Below are 19,872 nucleotides of genomic sequence, written 5' to 3'. Positions count from 1 at the left end.
GTCTTTTGTTTTGCATTTATGGTTTTCATTCTTTTATAATTCTTCTTCCTGCCTTTTCTCTTGTCCTTTCTACAGTCCATGGCACTAAATGGTTTCTGTTCCATGGTGATTTAAGGACCGGTTGCCAGGCAGTTGCCTTGTTAAATAGCTGGGCATTATCTTGCCTAGAGATAATTTATTACTTTTTTTGTATGTCCCTTGAATTCCAGGCAAATGAACGTATACTCTGTATGTGCATGGAGTGTAGAAAGGGGTATTTAAACATTGTTGACTGTGTGAACCACCCCATCTAGATCAATCTCTTACCTTGAATTGAAGGCAGGATAAAATCTGGTTTGCCTTTGGTGGACCTCTTGGGGACTAGAAAACAGGCCTTGGATTTTTAGCAAGCTGGTGTCCTAGGGTAAAGAGGATTAACAACTTTGGTTATGAGAAGTGAGACTCTATGGCCGAGTCTTTACTCATTCTTCCCTTTTTCTCCATGATTAAAGGTATGGTTGTTAGCTGGTTGAGTTGGGACACTAAGAGTGTATGGTGTTTATAAGTTCCCACTCTGTGCTATCTAGGAGTTGATTGTATATATAGTTGACTTTTTTTATGCACAGTTCCCCGTCTTCCCCTCCCTTGTTCCCCTCTCAGTGATTAGCAATAACCCCTGCACATCTGTGAGGCGGATAATCTATCATCTGGTAGGAAAAAGATACAGGACTCAGGCATCTTTTTTTTTTGTATGGAATAGCTACATTGCCCAAAGATGCCTGTATGATTTTCAAAAGTAAATGCAATTATTTCTTTGTGCCAGCTGACTTTGTTTCTCTGGGATTTTTTTTCAACTCTGTGTGGGCTCCCACCTTCTCTCATCTTGCATTTATAAGATTTTCATGGAACTAGGAGGGGATCTATCCTTTTATCCCACAGTTGCAGAATCTGGAGTTTAACTATCCAACTTGGACCTGACATCTGTGCTTAAGAGCGCCAGCCTGTGGGGCTGGATTGCTGTATTTTGATGATAGCAAATCCTGTTGCTTATCATGACGCCTACCAGAAGGTGTCTAAAATTGAAGTTGTCAGTGTTAGGTATCATGCTGGAGTTGAGACATTCTTTGGTTTTAGAGCTAGGTGGTTAAGAATGCCTGAACTTTTTTTCACTAGATCAAAATTATGTCCTACCAGTACCTGTGTGCACTGAATGAAAAGAGAGTAGGTTCCATCCTTACGCTTGTCTGTTGAGCTGATCAGGACTGTTCCTTGTGGGAGAGGGCTTTGGTGCTCTCTACTTTAGCAGAGGGGAGGACAGAGCCACAGTTTCCATCACCTCAGCAGCAAGTGCTTTGGGACTCTTCCTTGGAAGGAGTGAGGAAGAGGTGGGAGTGAGTGTGGAATGCTTCTTCACTGCAGATGCTTTAGTCTCAGACCCCTCATGTACATTACTGCCCTGTTTATTCAGCCTCCAGTGTTGAAGAATCGTTAGATAAAACACCACGCTTAAGAAGCAGACCTGTGTAATATCAGTCTGAGGAAAAGGAATCATTCCTCTCCTTGTGCACTTGTAGGGTTAAGTATATTTGAAATAAAACTTAAATGGATATTCGTACTCTGTTAGTAGTACTACTCAGAATCAAGCAGTTGATGTCTTCATGGGGTCAGTGGAAGTTATCTTGGTTAATTTTATTGTGAAAAAAAAATCTGTTTCCTACGTTAGGATAAACTATTGGGCTTTGAGTTTTGTATTTTTATTTGCTTGGGAACTGAGTAATTGCCTCATAAAACAGCATGATGGTACTGTTAACACTGAATTATAAGACTTGTTATTATAGAATGTGCTTCCCTAGTTGGGACATGACTTTGTTGTTTGGTACTTAAAATAATTAGTTTTTCCAAATGGGGTTATAATGAATAGTGTAAAATTTTACCTATTTAAAATAAAAAATTTATAATCTCTTGGGTGGCTTGTATGCATCATTTGATACTTCCAGGGAAGGGGTTTCTTTTGGGTGGGCTCGAGGCGAGGGAAATATATTTAATGTTCAGAATGGAGGTTTTAAGAAATATTTCTGTCACACTTGAGACAAATTAGAGATAGTCATTAAAGGACTTGACCTGCTAATTTTGCCTGATTTTTGGATATTGAGTATTAAAGGATTCATTTTCCAAAAGTCTTGAGTTGAAATTTTTGGGAACTTTATTACAAATGAGAAAAAATTTAAACTGGACTACATGGCAGTTTATTTCTGAACTGATTTAAAACAGTGTGTGCATGTGTGTCTTTGTTTATTCTCGTTTGTCTATGCTATTAAAGTTTTTGTGGCAAAAAAATTTAGACATAAATGAAGGATGGGTAAATACTTCTTAAAGAATACGTATAATCTTAAATAGGAATTTATTGTGTTCCTGCTGTTTTATTGAAAAGCTAGATATTAGTGGCAGATACCATTATGGAATGAAAGTGGGCTTTGTGTTGTTTTGAATTTGTACATGAAAATCATTTATTCTGTGGAAACCATGAAATGTGCCTTTAAGCCTTATTCTGTACAAGGTACTGTAGGTGCTGTTAGGTACAGGAAAGTTCAAGATAGGCTCAAGTAATAAAGCTGCAAATAGGCAACAGGATAAATCCAGTTCAAGGAGATGATGGGATAGAGAGAATTAGAACTTGATTAATTACTGAGTTAATAGCAAGGTCAGAAATTGCAACAACTGCAGTGTAAGTAGTTAACCTTTGCTTGGAGTAACTCCTTATGAACAGTATTTTTTTTTTTTTTTTTATAAACAGTATTTTGATGCTAATGAAAAACTTTCCTTAGAAGTCATGCTCTTTGGCTTCATTTTTTGTAATTACCTTAGAGATAGCATGATAAATGTTCATTTGACACTTCTATCTTCTCAAATTATCTCATTTTTATTCTGAGGAAGATCTCTGGGTTTAGGGGACTTAATATTATTCTTAAATTTCTAAATAACAAGGTGGAGGAACTGGAGGTTGTGTTTACTTGACTGCTTAGAGACTCAGGTCTATGGTCTCCAATTTCAAGCTGTTTTTCTTGGGTTTTGCTGTCTGTGCTCAGTTGTTCAGTCATGTTTGACCCTTTGCAGCCCCATGAACTGTAGCCCCCTAGGCTTGTCCATGGAATTCTCCAGGCAAGAATATTGGAGTGGGTTCCCATTCCCTCCTCGAGGGGATCTTCCCAACCCACGGATTAAACCTAGGTCTCCTCATGGCGGGCGGATTCTTAACAATTGAGCTACCTGGGAAACCACCCTGGGTTTTGCTTCACCCCTTCTAAATCCAACATCAGTTGGAAGAATTTGAGTTTCAGCTGATCTCATGATGGTGCACTTAAATAGCTGACTTGTTACAGGTGAATTTTTTCGGTCTTGAATTCTTTTTACAAAATGGTGATTTTCTTGCAGGAAGCCAGTTGAGGGAAATTCTCCATGAATGTACGTCACAATGATGATGACCGACCAGATCCCTCTGGAACTGCCACCATTGCTGAATGGAGAGGTTGCCATGATGCCTCACTTGGTGAATGGAGATGCGGCTCAGCAGGTAGGTGCATTAAGAGAGGATTTAAGTTGTCCAAATTTGAGAGTCAAAGATCTCTGATCTTGAACCTTTGTCATTCTCTAGAGGTCGTTTCCATTGTAGAATCACTATATGATTTTTTAAAATATCCGAAATTGTAGTTTTTGAGAATAGCAAACTTTACCTAATCCAGCTGGTATTCTTGAAGCATCAAAACCAAGTGTCTAACTTTTGAAATGAATCATTTTGAAAATATGTACAAGTTTTTGGAATAAAGTAGTGTTTACTCATGTCGTGTGTTGTGCTTGACTGATTTTTCCTGATTGGCCGGAGCAAGATGCCCAGAGGCTGGGTCAGATTTTGATCTCATCCAGGAGGTGACTGACCTGGACAAGACACACAGGTGTGTGTGAACCCACCCTGGCTCCTGGAGCAGTCCTTCCAAGCCCAGGCTCCAGGGCAGCAAGTCTGCTGCTGTGAAAAGGATAGTGCTTGTTTTCGGTAAAACTCCTTTCTTTGTCACTAGCTACTTAACATTGCAGAGTAGAAAAGTTATTCCTGAGCTCATTCTTGTGGCACTTGAGAAAAAATTTAAACAGTAAGTAAAACTTCAAAAATTATTAGAGATAGATATTGTCTCTGATAACATTACTTAAATTTTTTCTCAACTCCCCAAGTCCACCATCTGATCAGGGCCAAGGTCTGTGAGCTGCTTATGGGCTGGGAAGTGCAGCCTTCTCTGTATTCTGCCTTCTAGGTCCTGACTTTACAGGCTCTCCCCTTTGGTACCCCCTGGTCCTGAGAGGGAGCTTCCCAGTGCACGGAAGGGCTTCCTCCTTCACCATTCCTTCCCTCCCTCAGGGCCCAAGCTCCTCTCTGCTGTCTCTTCCCTTTTTCTGTCTTTATCTTTGTCCTGCCTCATTCCAGGGAGCTTCGCCTGTGCCCCTGCAGGCCTGGGGTCTTTTGTTGTTACCTAGAGGTTGCTTTGTTGGAGTGGTTCCATATCTTGATGAGTTGTTTGTGGAGGGGCTGGTGATCACCCCCATCTCCCTGTCTTACTCCTCCGCCGTCTTCTTCCACTCCTGAATTTTTTAATTGACTACTAAAACTGGTTCCATCAGTCTGGTACTAAATAAATGCCACTTTTTATATTTGTATGGTTCTTTAGAAGCATAACGGAGAAGGCAATGGCAACCCACTCCAGTACTCTTGCCTGGAAAATCCCATGGGCGGAGGAGCCTGGTAGGCTGCAGTCCATAAAAGTAGGAGTCTTTGTTTTATTGAAAGTAGAATTTGGAACGATTGCTTGGAAAATATTTATGCAAAATATATTAATAATTCAGATAAGTTAATTGGCCATTTGATGTCAGTCCGTCCCTCTCCCCCAGCCCTGCCCGTCTGTCATAGTACATCAACACTCTATCCAGCATAGTACATTAATACTTTGTATATACCTCTGATGGGTCTTACTTTGCTGTTTAATGATTTATATATATTACTTTCTCCTGCATTAGACCATGAACTTCTTAAGAGCAAAGAATGTCTAATAGGTGCTCAATAAATGTTTGTCAGTTGAATAAATCTCTTCCTGTCTTGCCACTGATGGAAGTGCCTCCTTTCCTGACTCCTGATTCTCTCTCTTGGCTCACTTCCACCAATCTGCTGTTAGATCTTTTATCTTAAACACACAAATAGCTATACCTCTGGCCCACCCAACAAAAACAACCGCCCGTTCCTTGACTCCACATTTCCCACCCACCCCCACCCCCGGTTATTTCTCTGCTCCCTTTACAGCAGTACTTCTCTGAATAGAGCCTCTGCTTCCTTGCCTCCATTGCTCTTCCCTTCCAGAGCCTCCACTGACTGCCCCTCCTCTCTGTGTTCTGGTCTCTCAGCAAGTCCTGTTGGCCTTATCTCAGGAACGTTGCTGAAACCATATTTGCCATGTCTGCTTCAGTTCTGTGACTATTCCTAGACTCTGAGCCAACACTGCTCACCAGGGGTAGGACGGTTCTTCTCAACTGGTCTTGCTGCTTTTACTTTTGCCCTACCAGAAAACATTTGCCACACATCAATCTGCTAAAACTGTAAAAATGTACGTGTCCCTGCCCTGCTCAGAGCTGTCCTGTTCACCTGAGATAAAATCTGAGTGCAGTCCTGCAGCTGGTCAGCCTCCTGTGACTAGTGCTTGCCTCTCTCCCTCGTCCTCCCACTGCTCTGCTCTGGCCACTCATGGGAAGTCTCAGAATGCCATGAACAGTTCCAAGGTGCATGTGGTGTATGGTTTCTTTTCTTTTCACTAATTAAAATAATTTAAAAAATGGCTAGTTGGGACTTCCCTGGCCGTTCATGGTCAAGACTCAGCGCTTCTAATGCTAGGGGCGCTGGTTCAGTCAGTGGTTGAGGAACTAAGATCCCACTTGCCTCAAAAAAAAAAAAAAGGGGGGAGGGGGAGGTGGGCCAAGGTATTCAAAGTGGCTCAACTTGAAAAACAACTCCGGCCTCTCAGGCGGCCCTTGATCCCATTTTGCGTATGTGCCTGGGAGACCTGAGACCACCCATCTGTGTAGCTGTGCACCACTTTTGTGTTTTGATGATTTCTCCCTTGTTTCTGTAATTTGTCTTGTTTAGAGTAGTGGTTTGTGGTTTATAGGCCAGCATACAGAACCCTTAGAATTTTCCAGTTCTCCCTTCGGAAGTGAACTCCTTTGCTCCCAGAAACGACCAGAGACTGAAAAGGCTAGCCTTCCTGGAAGGCCGTGTCCTACTTTCTGCTCTGCACATCCACCTCAGCTCTTAAGGAGAAGCTGCATGATAATATAGGTTAATAGGATCACGTTTTGATTTCACCGAAGAAGCTTTCTATAAAGCCAAGAAATGGGAAAACTTGTTAATCTGTTTTATACACAGTCGCAGACATCAAGCTTTGTCAGACCAGGGTACACTTACTGTAAATAAATCTCATTGGAAGGAAATGTTTCAGTCTTTCTAATTTGCAAATATGTCTGATTGTGCTAGAAGCATTGACGTTTAGGCATTTAGGTTATGTGGGCCAAGCTGTTGATTGATATTACCCCTAAATTTCCCTTAATGGGGAGCAACTGTTAATTGGGCAGAATGTGTTTGAAATATTCCTCTCAGCAGGAGCAGCCCGAGGTTTATCATGGCCTTGATGTTGCCCCTATGTCACTGTGGCTCAGCCGAGACAGTGGCCTGTGTACCTCTTTTTTGCCTCTTTCTGTCCCCAGAGCCCCCATTCTGTGTGTTCCTCATTCCCTCAAGCCGTCACTGTTTCCTTTGGGCCCTAACATTTAGTTGTGTCCGAGTTGACTGTGGTAGACCTTAAGGCCTGTGTGTGGAACCTGGGCTAAGGCTCAAGGGGAAGGCTAAGGCCCAAGGAGCAAGCAAAACCAAAAATGATGGAGGGCTACCAGAGAGAGGTGGGGGAGAGGGAGAGCGAGGGGATCACCAAAGAGAACAGGGACCAAAAGTGAGGGTCCAAGAGTCAGATGCTGCCAGAGATCTGAGTTCTTGCCTGGGGCGCCTGCTGGTGTTTGCTGCTTGGATGTGCCGTACGATGCTCAGATGGGTTTGTATGAAAGGATCAGAACACAGGGGACACACCAGAGGGAAAAGTCTGTATAATATTTTCTGAGACTTTAACTGTGTTGTCCCTTGAGGCCAATACTTTTTAACAAGGACCATGTGGAGGCACCAGGCTGACTATAGTGACACACTTTGCAGATACTGTCCTGTCAGACCCACGAGGTGAGAAACACAGGAGCCACTTCTCACACTAAACCATCCTAAAGAGCCGCCCGCTGGCCACGGGTTCTCCCTCTGCATTTCTGTTAGGAGTGTATCTAGTGAAGCTTACCATGTATGTGTTTACAATGTTCTTAATACTTTGCAGCTGTGCTGAGGACGTTCTAAACATTTCTATATATGCAAAAGAACCACCACAGTTATGAGAAAGCTCTTCAGTCCCCTCAGCCCTCCTCCTCTTCATATCTGTCCTGTTGGTTTCTGGATTTAATTAAGATGAGGTCTTGGCAAGATTCTCTGCTCTGTTCTGGCTCTAACTAAGAAACACTGTTAATTTTCGTTATCAGAAGTCACTTAAGGTTGAAACCTAGGTTTGTCATTTTGTATAACTAGCAGGAAAAGGATGATTCTTTTCTTAAAATGAAAAGCCATCCTCAATTATGAATGAAGATTTAAAGTATATCATCAACTGAAGAAATGAGCAAGAATAACAGTAACAAATATACAAGGTGGATAGAAAGAACTTACTCAATAGCTCTGCTGAGATATAATCCATGTGCCATGGGAAGTGAAGTGAGTCGCTCAGTTATGGCCAGTTCTTTGCGACCCCACCAGGCTCTTCTGGCCATGGAGTTCTCCAGGCAAGAATATTGGAGTGGGTAGCTGTTTCTTTCTTTAGGGGATCTTCCCAACCCAGGGATAGAACCCAGGTCTCCTGCATTGCAGGCAGATTCTTTACCATCTGAGCCACCAGGGAATTATAATCCACATGCCATAATTCACTTATTTAATATATACAGTCGATGAAATTGATCATGTTCCCTGAATTGTGCAACCATGACTACCATTAATCTCAGAACATTTTTATCACCCTAGAAGGAAACTCTGTAGCGGTCGCTCTCCATTCCCTCCTCTCCCTTGTTCCTAGGCAAGCACTCATCTACTTTCCGTCTCTGTAGGTAATTTGCCCACTCTGGACATTTCCTATAAATGAAATTATACAATATGTGCTCTTTTATGTCTGGCCTCTCTCATTAGCATAGTGTTTTTGAGGCTTGGCCATGTTGTTGCGTTTATCACTACAGACATATCTTGGAGATAGTGTGAGTTTCAGTTTCAAAGAACTGCAATAAAGCCAATATTGCAATAAAGTGAGTCACATGAATTTTTTGGTTTCTTGGTGCATGTAAACATTCTGTTTATACTGTGTAGACTTTTAACTGTGCATGTCTAAAAAAAAGTACATACCTTAATTTAAAAATATTTTGTTGCTAAAAAATGCTAACCATCTGAGCCTTCAGTGAATTGTAATCTTTTTATAATACAGTAACATCAAAGGTCATGATTGCAGATCACCATAATGAATATAATAATGAAAAAGTTTGAAATATTATAAGAATTACCAGAATGTGACATAGAACCTGAAGCAAGCAAATACTTTTGGAAAAATGGCGCTGATAGACTTACTCCACACAGAGTTGCCATGTTAAACCTTCAATTTGTAAAAAAACAATTATTTGTGAAGCTCAATAAAGCAAAAATGTGCATTAAAATGAGGTATCCCTGTCCTTTATAGCTTTTTTATTGCCTAAGAATACTCTAGTGTTCATCATTTGATGGACATTTGCATTGTTTCCACTCTTTGTGGTTATTATGAATAATACTTTTATGAATATATGTGTACAAATTTTTGTGTGGATGTGTGTTTTTGTTTCTCATATACATACACCTAGAAGTAAAATTGAGCAGCTTATTTAAAATTAAAAACAAAATTTTTTAAACAGCTTTATTTTTAACTATTGTTTTCTGAATTAAAAAAAAATAATTCTAATTTCTGCTTGCCCTCACGGTAATCTTACCCTCTCACTCCTCCTTTCCACCCCAAATCTCAAAGAAGAGAGGCTGACTGTCTTGACATGAGAGGCCTTGTAACTGTGAGCAGTAGAGGGAACGTGGATTGCAGTTTGCAGTAATAATTTTCTTTAAATGTTTGTACAAGTTACGTTTTCCTCATAGACGGTGGTGCTGAAGAGTCTGATCCAAAACTGCGCTCCTCATGTTTGGTTCCTCTTGTCTCACTATAATGTCTCCTACCTCTAAATAGATCAGCGTAGCTAAATAAAGTTTACTTCCCTTAATATGCCTAACCACATATTATTCTTGAGTGGTAAAGCTTAGGTTTCCACCTGAGTTTTTGTGTGTGGCTGTATAAATTACAGTGAAATGTCTTTCAGTAGCCAGAATATTGCATTTCACACATTACATTTTAGAACCTAACTGTATTAATTATCTTTGCTATGAACTTTCAGCACATTTTGGAGATTTTAAGAAGTAACAGCTTGTTTTGAGCGTGAAAGAATAAACATCAGCCCGATTTCCAACTTGTTTTGTTGGTTTAATATTTTAATAATCTCTTAAGAATTACAGCAGCTGTCAGGTAAATAAAGAAGCCGTTAGGTTAAGAACAGAGTGTCCACGTAGCATTGACTGATCTGCTTGTTTAATCGGTGACGCTGGCAGACCTACATGGTGGTGGCATGCACTTTATGTATATTCTTAGTGACCCTTCTCATGTGCGTATCATTAGGTCAGTGGGGTGGGGATAGAGTTAGATGTCTCCTTGTCCTAACTAAGAATTCAGCACACAGAGAGCACCTGAAGCATGTTTTGTCATTTTTATTTCTTATGCTTTTTTTTTTTTCTTTTAAGCTTCCAGAATATTAACATCTAGTGAGCTTTCTTCATGCCTCTTTTTCAGATAGCAGATCTCCTTAAATGTAAACAGAAAACTTTTTCTGGGATATCCTGTTAATAAGCATTCCTTGGAAGACAGGAGGTTACAGTTACCTCAGTCATGTCCAGTTGTCTTGACTTTTGCCTGTTTCGGTCGATCAGCATTTAGCATGTCATTTCATTGGGAGTGAGGTTTTTTTCCCCCTTCGGTTTCTTCTTTTTGAAAGCCTTTGTTTCCCCCAGACAGCATATGCAGCCGGAGTTTTCCCTGCTCATTCTTTTGAGTACATATTTCCAGACAGCACGTTAAATATGTTAAAGTGTTCCATGTTCAGATGGTGCGCATCAACAGCATGTCTTCTACATCAAATGTACTTCTCCTACTAGTCCAGTGACCTTTTCTGTTCCGGTTGATATCTTCTTAATAACGTTTCCCCTGACAGCTCCCTTCTTGCAGTCAGTAGTTCAGATCCTCTCACCACACAGGTTTCCTCTTAAACATGCGGACGCCACCGTGTCAGGGGGACGCAGAAAGAGGATCAGCATCAGTATGGTGTAGAAAAATGAATAAATGGCTCTTGGGAGCCTTGCCCAGGAAAAGGATATTCAAATGAGAATGGGGCTGCAATTAAAATATAATTGCTGAATAATATTAGACAACGTCTCATTTTATGATACTCCCTATTTAGAGGCAGGGGCTTGAGCTGGCAGGTAGGAAAAGTTAGGCTGCTCAAATGTTGGGCTTGGGAAACCCAACGTGGGGAAGTGCAGTTTTGGATCAGACTCTTCAGCATCACCGCCTATAGGAATCTGTAACTTGCGCAAGAGTTTAAAGAAAATTATTATTGCAAACTGCCATTTACGTTCTCTCTACTGCTCACAGTTACAAGGCCTCTCGTGCCAAGATTGTCAGCCTCTTTTCTTTGAGATTTGGGGTGGAAAGGAGGAGTGAGAGGGTAAGATTTATGACTGAATTAAGGAGTGACTGAATAACAGACTTGTTCATCTGCATAAGCATCTATTGTACGTCTTCTCTGCAGGACCGTATTAGGTGTTGGTGACACAAAGCTGAATAAGACACTGTTTCTGCCCTAAAGGAATAAACAGTCTAGTTGGGGAGCAGAATGTGGTTTACAAAAGAAAAAGGAAAAAGGCTGTATTTACACATGTGTAGACCAGGGAAGAAGTGCTTGGGTTGCAGAATGTATCAGTGTCTTGGGAGCGTCCAGGGAGGGGTGGGGAAGGGGAGAGGCGAGCAGGAAAACACACCAGGCAAGGAGAAGTGTCTGTGGGGAGACTGAGGCTGAACTGAGGTATCACGCTGGAAGTTATTCAGGCTTTGCATCTCATGTAATCAGTTTCTGTGGTGTGAAATGTGAATGCTCTGCAGGGATAGCATAATCAGGGGAGAACTAATATTAGTGATGCCCCCAGCAAACTGTATCTATGCATTCTAGAATCTCTCTTCTGGAAACTTTGCTCTTCAGTATTCTTTCTAGAGAATCTATGTGTCCTCTGTGCATCCAGTCTGGTCATCCACTCCTGGCTTCTTGATTCTGTCCCTCACAATTTCCAGCTCTGTGGAGGGGAGGACCGTGAGCACCCTTAACCAAATGCTTTCTAGCAGTGCAGGCAGCTGCTCACATTTCTGAAGGCTTCCTCTGAACTGTGTAAAAGAAAAAAGAAGTCTGAGTTTTCCAGGTCTGTGGTCTGATTTTACAATCCCCTCTGCCTTAGGTTTGCCGATTCCATTAACTACAAAGCCTTCCAAAAAGGCAAAGCCTATGTATAATCTCTGTCTCATAAAGGAAAATGTTGATGCCATGCAGAGGAGGGTGTTATATGTGGCACTCACAATAATTATGACATATGATATATAATTATGACAGCTCTGAGCTGTCTGGGTTGAGAGACACTTCAGAATTTAATTAGCCAAAGGCAATAATAATAAGATACAAGATACAGTCAGTATCCTTCAAATGGTAGAGACAGAGCTGCCTTCAAAAAGGAGAGGATTAAGGAAAAACACTGGCGTGGCAAGGTTGCACTGCAAAATAACAGCAATTTAAAATTTTATGGTGGTTTTAACATTATGATTGTTTTCAACTTATTGCAGTGTTTGACCGTCTGGTTGCACTCTAAACTCAAGGGCAGCAGGGGTTGTCTCTTGGTCATGCTGTACCTGGCGTCTGAGGTAGCGTTCAGTGAGGTAGTATTCAGTAAGTCCTTCAGAGTGGATGGAGGATGAACAAAATGAACAAATTTAATTCATCTAAACCAGGGCTTAAAAACTGGATACCTATTACATTTTCCATACAGGCATTAAAAAAGGAAAAAAAGCTTTATAATTAACAAATGAATAATTAGGTGCCAAGCTTTAAAAATGGGAAAATCTACACAAAATTCTGGATCTTTAGGTTTTTTAAAAAATCCCAGAAGATCTGGTAACTGGGCTGGTCATCCTACTTGGCAAAAGTTGATGGACCCAAAGTAGCAGCCACCCACTCTGGATGGGGAGAACCGTCCTCAGGCCCCCTTTGTCCATTTCACTCAATTCCCAAACTCGCCTGGGCTCTGTGGTTAGCTGAACTTGCAACCTGGGGATTGTTTACCTTTTTTTTTTAGCTTTTAATTGTTTCTTGTGCTCACACATACTGGGTTTAAAAAGCAAAACTATTTAAGATTTTTCGGGCACACTTATTGTATCATACTGATGAAGTGATTTTTAAGTCTCTTAGTTTTCTCCTTTCCATATATAACTTGTAAAATGAAGTAGTATGGACTCTGGCTCATGTAGCTATGTAGAAGGATTTCAGTTGTATGTTTTACAACTTTGGATCCATGTGTTGTTTTATTTGGCCTCTGCTTCTCAGTGAACAGTATTCAAGTCCCCAATCAGTGCCATATTGAACACTCATCAAAGCATAGGAAGGGCAGAAGAAATGACCAGGTGCCTTGGTTTTACTGTTTACAAACTGGTTAAGGAGCATTAAACACAGATTCAGGTATCAGCATTCAAAGGGATAAACATGCAAATACTTGTGTTTACAATATTTTTTACAGTTTCTCCAAGAATTGCGTTTTCCTTAGGTACTTATTAAAATAGAATTTTTTGAACGTAAAGTTTCCCTGGTGTTACCTAGATGAGGCATTTTAATTTAAATCATGTCTATATTGACTTTCTCTTTGAATAAAAGTACATTTGATAGACGTCCAACCTCAAATTTCTGTTTTTTTTAAAATGCATATTTGTCATGTTGGATGTGATATGATAACCACTGATATATCTTAAAGTATGGTAAAAATTATATATATATATGTATACACAGACACAGAGGGAAAAAAAATGGGACTGTTCTCTTCCAGAATGTGTGAAGACATATGTTTGCACATAATTGTTTTTATGTTGGCAGACTCATCTTTTTTGGTCCAAATGATTGACTTAAAAATATGACTGTATAGCAATTATCTACATTACATTTCCAAACAGGACAGTAGTGAGCAAGCTGCATACGTTAGCAACAGTAATATCTAGATTCCAAATGCAGGTGCAAAAAGTAAACAGCCTCCCAAGGAACCCATTGCTGAAGCATCCTGGTATTGTATCTAGGTAATTTGGGGGCTTCGCTGTCTTAGATTACATTTAAATTGGAATTGACCAGAAGTAGGTACCCCCCTTAGTAATCTCCCAGCCAGCTCTGCTGTTATAGTGAATTGAAGCTGAACTATGGTGGGCCTCCAGAGAAGACAGTTCAGCGCCACTCTAGTGTTCATGCCTACACTGGTATTGCCTCTCAGCCCTGGGCCTTTTTTAGTAGGCGACCATCAGATAGAGCACTGCTGAGAGGATATCTGCTTTATGTGCAGTGTGTGCTTAGCACAACCATTAACTAAAATGCTTTGACCTGGAGCCATTCTTTTTTGCCCATTCCTTGCCCCTTGCAGTATAGGAGGTGTGCATTTGGACATCTACATTTAGAAAATGACTTTGCCAAGGGTTTCTGCTTTGCAAGTAACAAGGGAACTAGTTAAGCGGAGAGAGCAGAAAGTAGGAGCTATTTGGTTTCGTTTTGGGGAGTCAGGTTGACCCTTGAATAACAGACTTGAACTTCAGAGATCCACTTACACACTTCCTTATGTTTTTCAGTAGTAAGTATTATAGAATATACCATCCACCATTGGTTAAGTCTGCAGATGTACAACTGAGGGTACCTAGGATCTGTGAATGCAGAGGTCTGACTATAAGTTTCAGACGGATTTTTGACTTTGTGGAGGGTTGGTGCCCCTAAGCTCTGCATTTTTCAAGGGCCAGCTGTGTTTCTAAAAAAGTGGAAATCAATCCTTCTGAGCTAAACCTTAGATGTAGAGAAATGGACTTGTTATCCAGTTGTGTTTCATGACTTCTAATTTTTAGGAGTTGTTAAAATGTTCTTATATTTTCTAAGTAGATAGAAAAATTCGCACTGAAGAATGTTCTTGGATAGAAGTTTCTTTGGTTTTCACGTATATTGGAATATTGAGTTGTCATTCTAGTTCATGGGGAAAACTGTGACATGCATGCTTTTGCTAGTGATGTTGTCTAGTAGCTAAGTTAGCCAGAGTCATCCAGCTCATTTATCTTTTCTGACTTGTTTTGCATTGACAGAGTACATCTATTTAAAATCCATCTTAATTCTCATCACCTTGGCAAAAGGGCTGTATAAAAAGCATCCTTATAGAATGGCTGTTTCTTAATCATTTATTTGTAACTTTAGTCATGATAGAAAATAAGTGTAGTGTAAAATGTGAATAGGATATGAATTACAAAGGAATGGCATCCATATTTTTTCATAAAATGTTTGCATTGAGAAATTAGACCTTAGGCTTAATATATACTCTGTGAATAATATCTGTTTTAAAGACCAGGGAATCAACTGAGAGTGGAATTGAGTAATGGATGACATCACACTTTAATAGATGGGTATTCACATCTATAGGTGTTTACTTCTCAGACTTTCTGTTTTCTTATTTTTTAAGTGGTTTACTCAGGGTTGGGCACTTTTTATCACCTGCCCATCTACACCATGCTGCTTCAAGCTGCCTTGGGACTTTGAGGAGCCTCCATTAGGGAGACTTGAAGAGAAGCCCCATACTCAGTGTAGGCTTTTGCTTTGCAGGGAGGCAGTGGCTCATTTTTCAACCATTATTTTAAGAACATGGGGGAAATGTGGGCTAACGTGTTTTGTAACATTCCAGAGAAGTGTCTTAACAATGTAAAAGATATATTAAAGGTCAGATTTTTTTTGGCATTGAAAGAATGCCAAGGGTCTGACTACAAGTTTTTGGTATTTACTTCAAAATTAAATGTTACTTTTTAAACTTGCTGATCACCAGAAGGTTTTTTGTCTCAACTTTATACTCAATTTTTAGTTGCATGGTTATTTGTTAAATTATTGGAAAGACTGACTGACTTTTTCGGTGGTGGGGTTGCTGTGCTGTATGGCTTGGGGATCTTAGTTTTTTGGCCTGGTTGAACCCAAGCCATGGCAGTGAAATTGCTGAATCCCAACCACTGGACTGCCAGAGAACTCCCCAAGAGAATTCCATTTGGTATTTTCATTTTTTTGTTCTCTGTGGTAGAGGGGATGAATAGTAACTATTTGAGGCTTATGATGTGCTAAGCACTTTTATATATTATTTCTTCCAGTGAACATACACCTTGTAAGGTGGTGATCATTTTTAGACAGAACCACAGATGAGAAAGGTTATGTACTTTGCACCTGGCAGATCACAGGACTGGGATTTGAGTCCCCTGTGTCCTACCATCCAGGGATGGTGGTGTTGCTTGGACTAGGCATATCTCCGTTGTTTTGTTCAGGTAAACAGTCAGGAGAGACGTGGGACTGGGTTTTGTATAATAGTAAGTTGTAAGGCTTGCGAAGAAGAGTATTCCTGCTATTACCTTAAATTTCCTTCACATTACCCCTGAAAGATGGCAGTGAATCTGGTTGTGGAGCTTCTCAGAGTTGCAAACCAAGCTGGGGTGACTGTGTCTGAAGCCTGGAGGCACCAACTGAGTTTGGAGGAAGAAGTGAGGTTGAAGTCATTTCAGGCCCAGGTTGTCAGAGTAGCTCCCTTTCTTTCCCTAGGGAGTGGTTCTTTCCCTGAGGTTAGCCATAGGGGAGCAGTTTCCTCTGGGATCAGCACCTGCTGAGAGATGGTGGTAACCAGAGAGAAGAGCCAGGGGCTTGCCAAGCCTGGGCACAAGGAAAGGACTTTTGTCTGCCTTCTTTTCCTTCCAAACCCCGCCTTTCTTTTCCATTCAAAAATTACATCACCCCTGAGGCACAGTTTTTGTGCCTTAAGAAATCTAAAAACTTATTATAAGACTTGAAACTATTAGATTATTTTTTCTTTCATTTCTGAATTTATAATTATTTCTCTTAAGTAATGCCAGAATTGAAAAACAAATCATTTAAGTTTATCCTTCAAAAAGAAATCAGTCTATGAGCATTTCTGAAATGTCTCACCTCTGCTCATTCTTGTTCTCACGGGGAATACAAAATTAGGTGTCACGTAGCATTTGTGCTGTGAGACCACACCCCTTTGCTAGTGAGTTCCTCATCTTCTTTGTTTCAGATTGATGAAGGGCTGCTTGGACTTTGACTTTCCTCAAGATGTTAATTATATGTTTCAAAATCATGTGTTCTGTTAAAAATCACTTACGCATAGCCTTGGAAAGAGCACTGGAGGCAGGGAGGTGCTTCAGGGGTGTAGAATATTGTTTGGAGGCCTTGGGAAATAAATCTTAAGTTCATTTACCACCAAGACATATTTAGTCAGTGTATATAAACAAAAGAAGTCACAGTGTGCCTGGACGTTATTTGTCCCAGATGGAGTTTAAACTTGGCTCATTATACTGCGCTGATGTCATGGTACATAAACTGGCCCGAGTTAGAGACGTGCATAGAATCTGCTGCGCGCTTGTGTGTGCTGAGGGCTTGCGAGGAGGAGGGAGGGGCTGGCTGGAAAATCGTTGTCACATTTTTCCTTTGCTGTCTGCATAGCCTAGTGTCAGTCCTGAATTTGGACTGGGTGCAGAGTGAGGGAAGAGTCGGAATAATCTGTTCATTTGTGCAAGTCGGTATGTGATGCACTCAGGGATATCGTTCTTCCAAGACTGAGTGTAAGTGCATCAGGCTTTCCAACAGTTGCTTACGATGCTCTGGCACTACAGTCTAGAGGGGAAAATCTTAAAGCAGTACATTTTTGAAGAGCATTCTCAAGTCTGTTTGCCTTGAAATCTTCACTCTGGATGGTGTCTTTAAACTTTTTAATGGTTTTAAGTATCCTGCTGTATAATTCTGTTTTCCTGGATTGAATGGTGGATAACCTTTCAAACTAGTTGCTTAAGTGTTTAAAAAGGCGGACGCTTGATGCTTCTTAGAGAAGCTGGCCAGGTTTAATTCTTCCTTGGTGCTTTGAGAGGACCCAGAAAAGGCTCCTCTCCTGGAATAGGCAATCGACACATACTGTGGTGTTACTTTGTTACGTTTTATTGCTGACTTTCCTTGTGATAATCTTAATTAGAAGCAGTTCCAAGTAATTCACAGCATTTTGTGGATATAAAAGGCTTAGGTTTCAGAACTACTGTGAAAGGATTCCAAAGTCACTATTGTTGCTGGGATCTGCGGAAGCTGAACAGACACTGAAATGTGAATGAGCTGCGAGGTGATCCTTTAAGGAAAGCCAGAATGTTTCTCAAACAGAAAATCTGGTCAGAGGTGAGAATTGGCTGATTTTAGATTTTATTGAGAGCATGAAATGTGGCAGCTGCGGCAAACTTTTTTTCTTCAGACTTTCTCATTAGAGGCCATGTCACTGGTAGAAATTTGAAGAGAAATAAATATTAATAATTATTTATTGAGCATATACTATATATAAGGCCTTCTACCAGGGCTGCTGGGGGGTGGCTTTCTTCTTTAGAGCACACACGTAAGATATGTGTTTTATCTTTTCAGAGGAGGAAATGCAGGGTTAGAAGTGTTAAGTGCCCTGTCTGGCACAGCTGGGACTCAGCTACCATGTGTCTGATTTGTTCTTCTCACTGTGTATCTTTGGTATCTTCATTGATTTTTAAACTCTCAGTTAAAAAGTGAATTGAAAGTAAAATGAGATTAGCACAAAGTGACTTTACTCAGTAGGTACATAGTATAGTGAAGTAGCTCAGTCATGTCCGACTCTTTGAGACCCCATGGACTGTAGCCTACCAGGTTCCTCCATCCATGGGATTTTCCAGGCAAGAGTACTGCAGTGGGTTGCCATTTCCTTTTCCAATGTACATAGTATAGTGTTATTTAGAAGACAAGTCTGGCCGGAACGCCATCTAATTTTACCTAAACGTATATTGTGGCAGGAAGACAAACATGTAGAAGAACTATGTGGTATTGCTTCCTTATTTTTCGTAGTCTTAAAAAAGTAATAAAATTCATCTTCAATTTAATAATTAAGTTTTACGTTGTGTGTCCTTTTTTTTTTAAACTTTATCTGCAATTCTGAGTCCTTAAATTATTTTTTCAAACTTTTAAAATGTATGTATGATATGCTAAAAGGCAAAGCTGAGCTTAAAGATATGAAAAATGAATTAGCTAGTCTGAAATGGGGTATTCTAGGAATCAGAACAGGTGTTTTGGGGATATGATTAACTTGGAACCCTTGAGAATAAGTAATGATTCTCTTTTGGTTCATAATTAAATTTGTTCCCCAATAATCCCATTAATAATAAACCCTATTAGTCCTCCTTTCCTTTTGATCAGCAAATCAGCCGGCAACATAGTAGGCAGACAACATTGTTGGATTGATGAGTTGACTTGAAGTAAAGGAAAGGACTGCTAGGTTGCCTCATGAATGCTTTGGGGAGTAGCTTTTTAGAGCAAGAAACCAAAGGGGAGGAATAAGAGATAGAAAACGTCTAGGAAGAGGTGGAGACATGAGAGGGACAGGCTGTGAAGGCCCCTCAGTTATCAGTGATAGGAGTGGTGGAAATGGAAGTGACAGAATCACAGTTGGATAAGAGAATTAGAGAGAGTGACAGGAAGTAGGAAAAATCAAGTAGTTACGTCTGGGAGAGCCATGCCCATGACTTCACCTCTGTAATCAGAGATACCGTGGTGTTGACAGGGAGGGCAGAACTCTTCAGCAGCAAACCCTGTGATCTGGATAGTCATATTTAAAGGTTAAACCGTTGGTTATTTTTGAAAAGTCTTACTTAGAACTGTGTAACCCCTGAATTATGTCACAGTTGGATGTTTAATTAATATTTTTGCTGATCTCTGTGGGTCCAGTATCTCCCATCTCAGAGATGTTTGAGTTTCTCATTGCTATCATAGTTACTTAGCAGTGTTGCTTTCCTACTGGAAAATTCTGCTCACAGGATAAAGTCCAGACTTTCAAGCAGGGCAAACAAAGACTTTTCTGAGGTGGGCCTGGCCTGCTTCTTCAGTCTCACCTTTTACCCCTCTGTCACTTGCTTATGCCTGCCTTTACCGCCGCATTGGCGTTCTCTAGCACACTGTAATTCTAAATGCAGTGAACCGCTCAGTGCTTGTACTGTGTGATTGTTTGGCTTATCTTCTCATTTTCCCTTTAAGTGTTACTTCCAACTATAACTTTTCCTGATGTCTTGGTGGTTTCTTCAGTTTCCAGAGCGCTTAATAGCAAATAATCATTTTTTTTTAAACAGCTAATTGTGTTTTCTACTTTTGTACTAATATACAAATAGAGGTCAGCTTTTATCTTTCTCATCTTAGAATCATCGGTGCTTAATAAAGTGCCTAGTACATAGTAACTACTCAGCAAATATTTGTTGA

General features: G+C 40.4%; 1 protein-coding gene across 5 annotated transcripts in view; it reads left to right on the top strand.

Annotated features, from left to right (window-relative positions):
- The window catches only part of FNDC3B (fibronectin type III domain containing 3B), a 355,159-nt gene that overhangs the window by 72,163 nt on the left and 263,124 nt on the right, over positions 1 to 19,872 (top strand). For all 5 annotated transcript variants that reach the window (XM_015092550.4, XM_015092551.4, XM_042234418.2 and 2 more), the window contains one exon: positions 3,412 to 3,550. In XM_015092550.4, coding sequence (XP_014948036.3) covers positions 3,440 to 3,550 — 111 coding nt within the window. In that variant the 5' untranslated portion in view covers positions 3,412 to 3,439. The remainder of the gene's footprint in view (positions 1 to 3,411; positions 3,551 to 19,872) is intronic.

Source organism: Ovis aries, chromosome 1 (assembly GCF_016772045.2).
Source record: "Ovis aries strain OAR_USU_Benz2616 breed Rambouillet chromosome 1, ARS-UI_Ramb_v3.0, whole genome shotgun sequence".
Taxonomy (NCBI): Eukaryota; Metazoa; Chordata; class Mammalia; order Artiodactyla; family Bovidae; genus Ovis; species Ovis aries.
The sequence above is the reverse complement of the archived record's forward strand: the minus strand, read 5'-3'. Positions and strand labels throughout refer to the sequence as shown.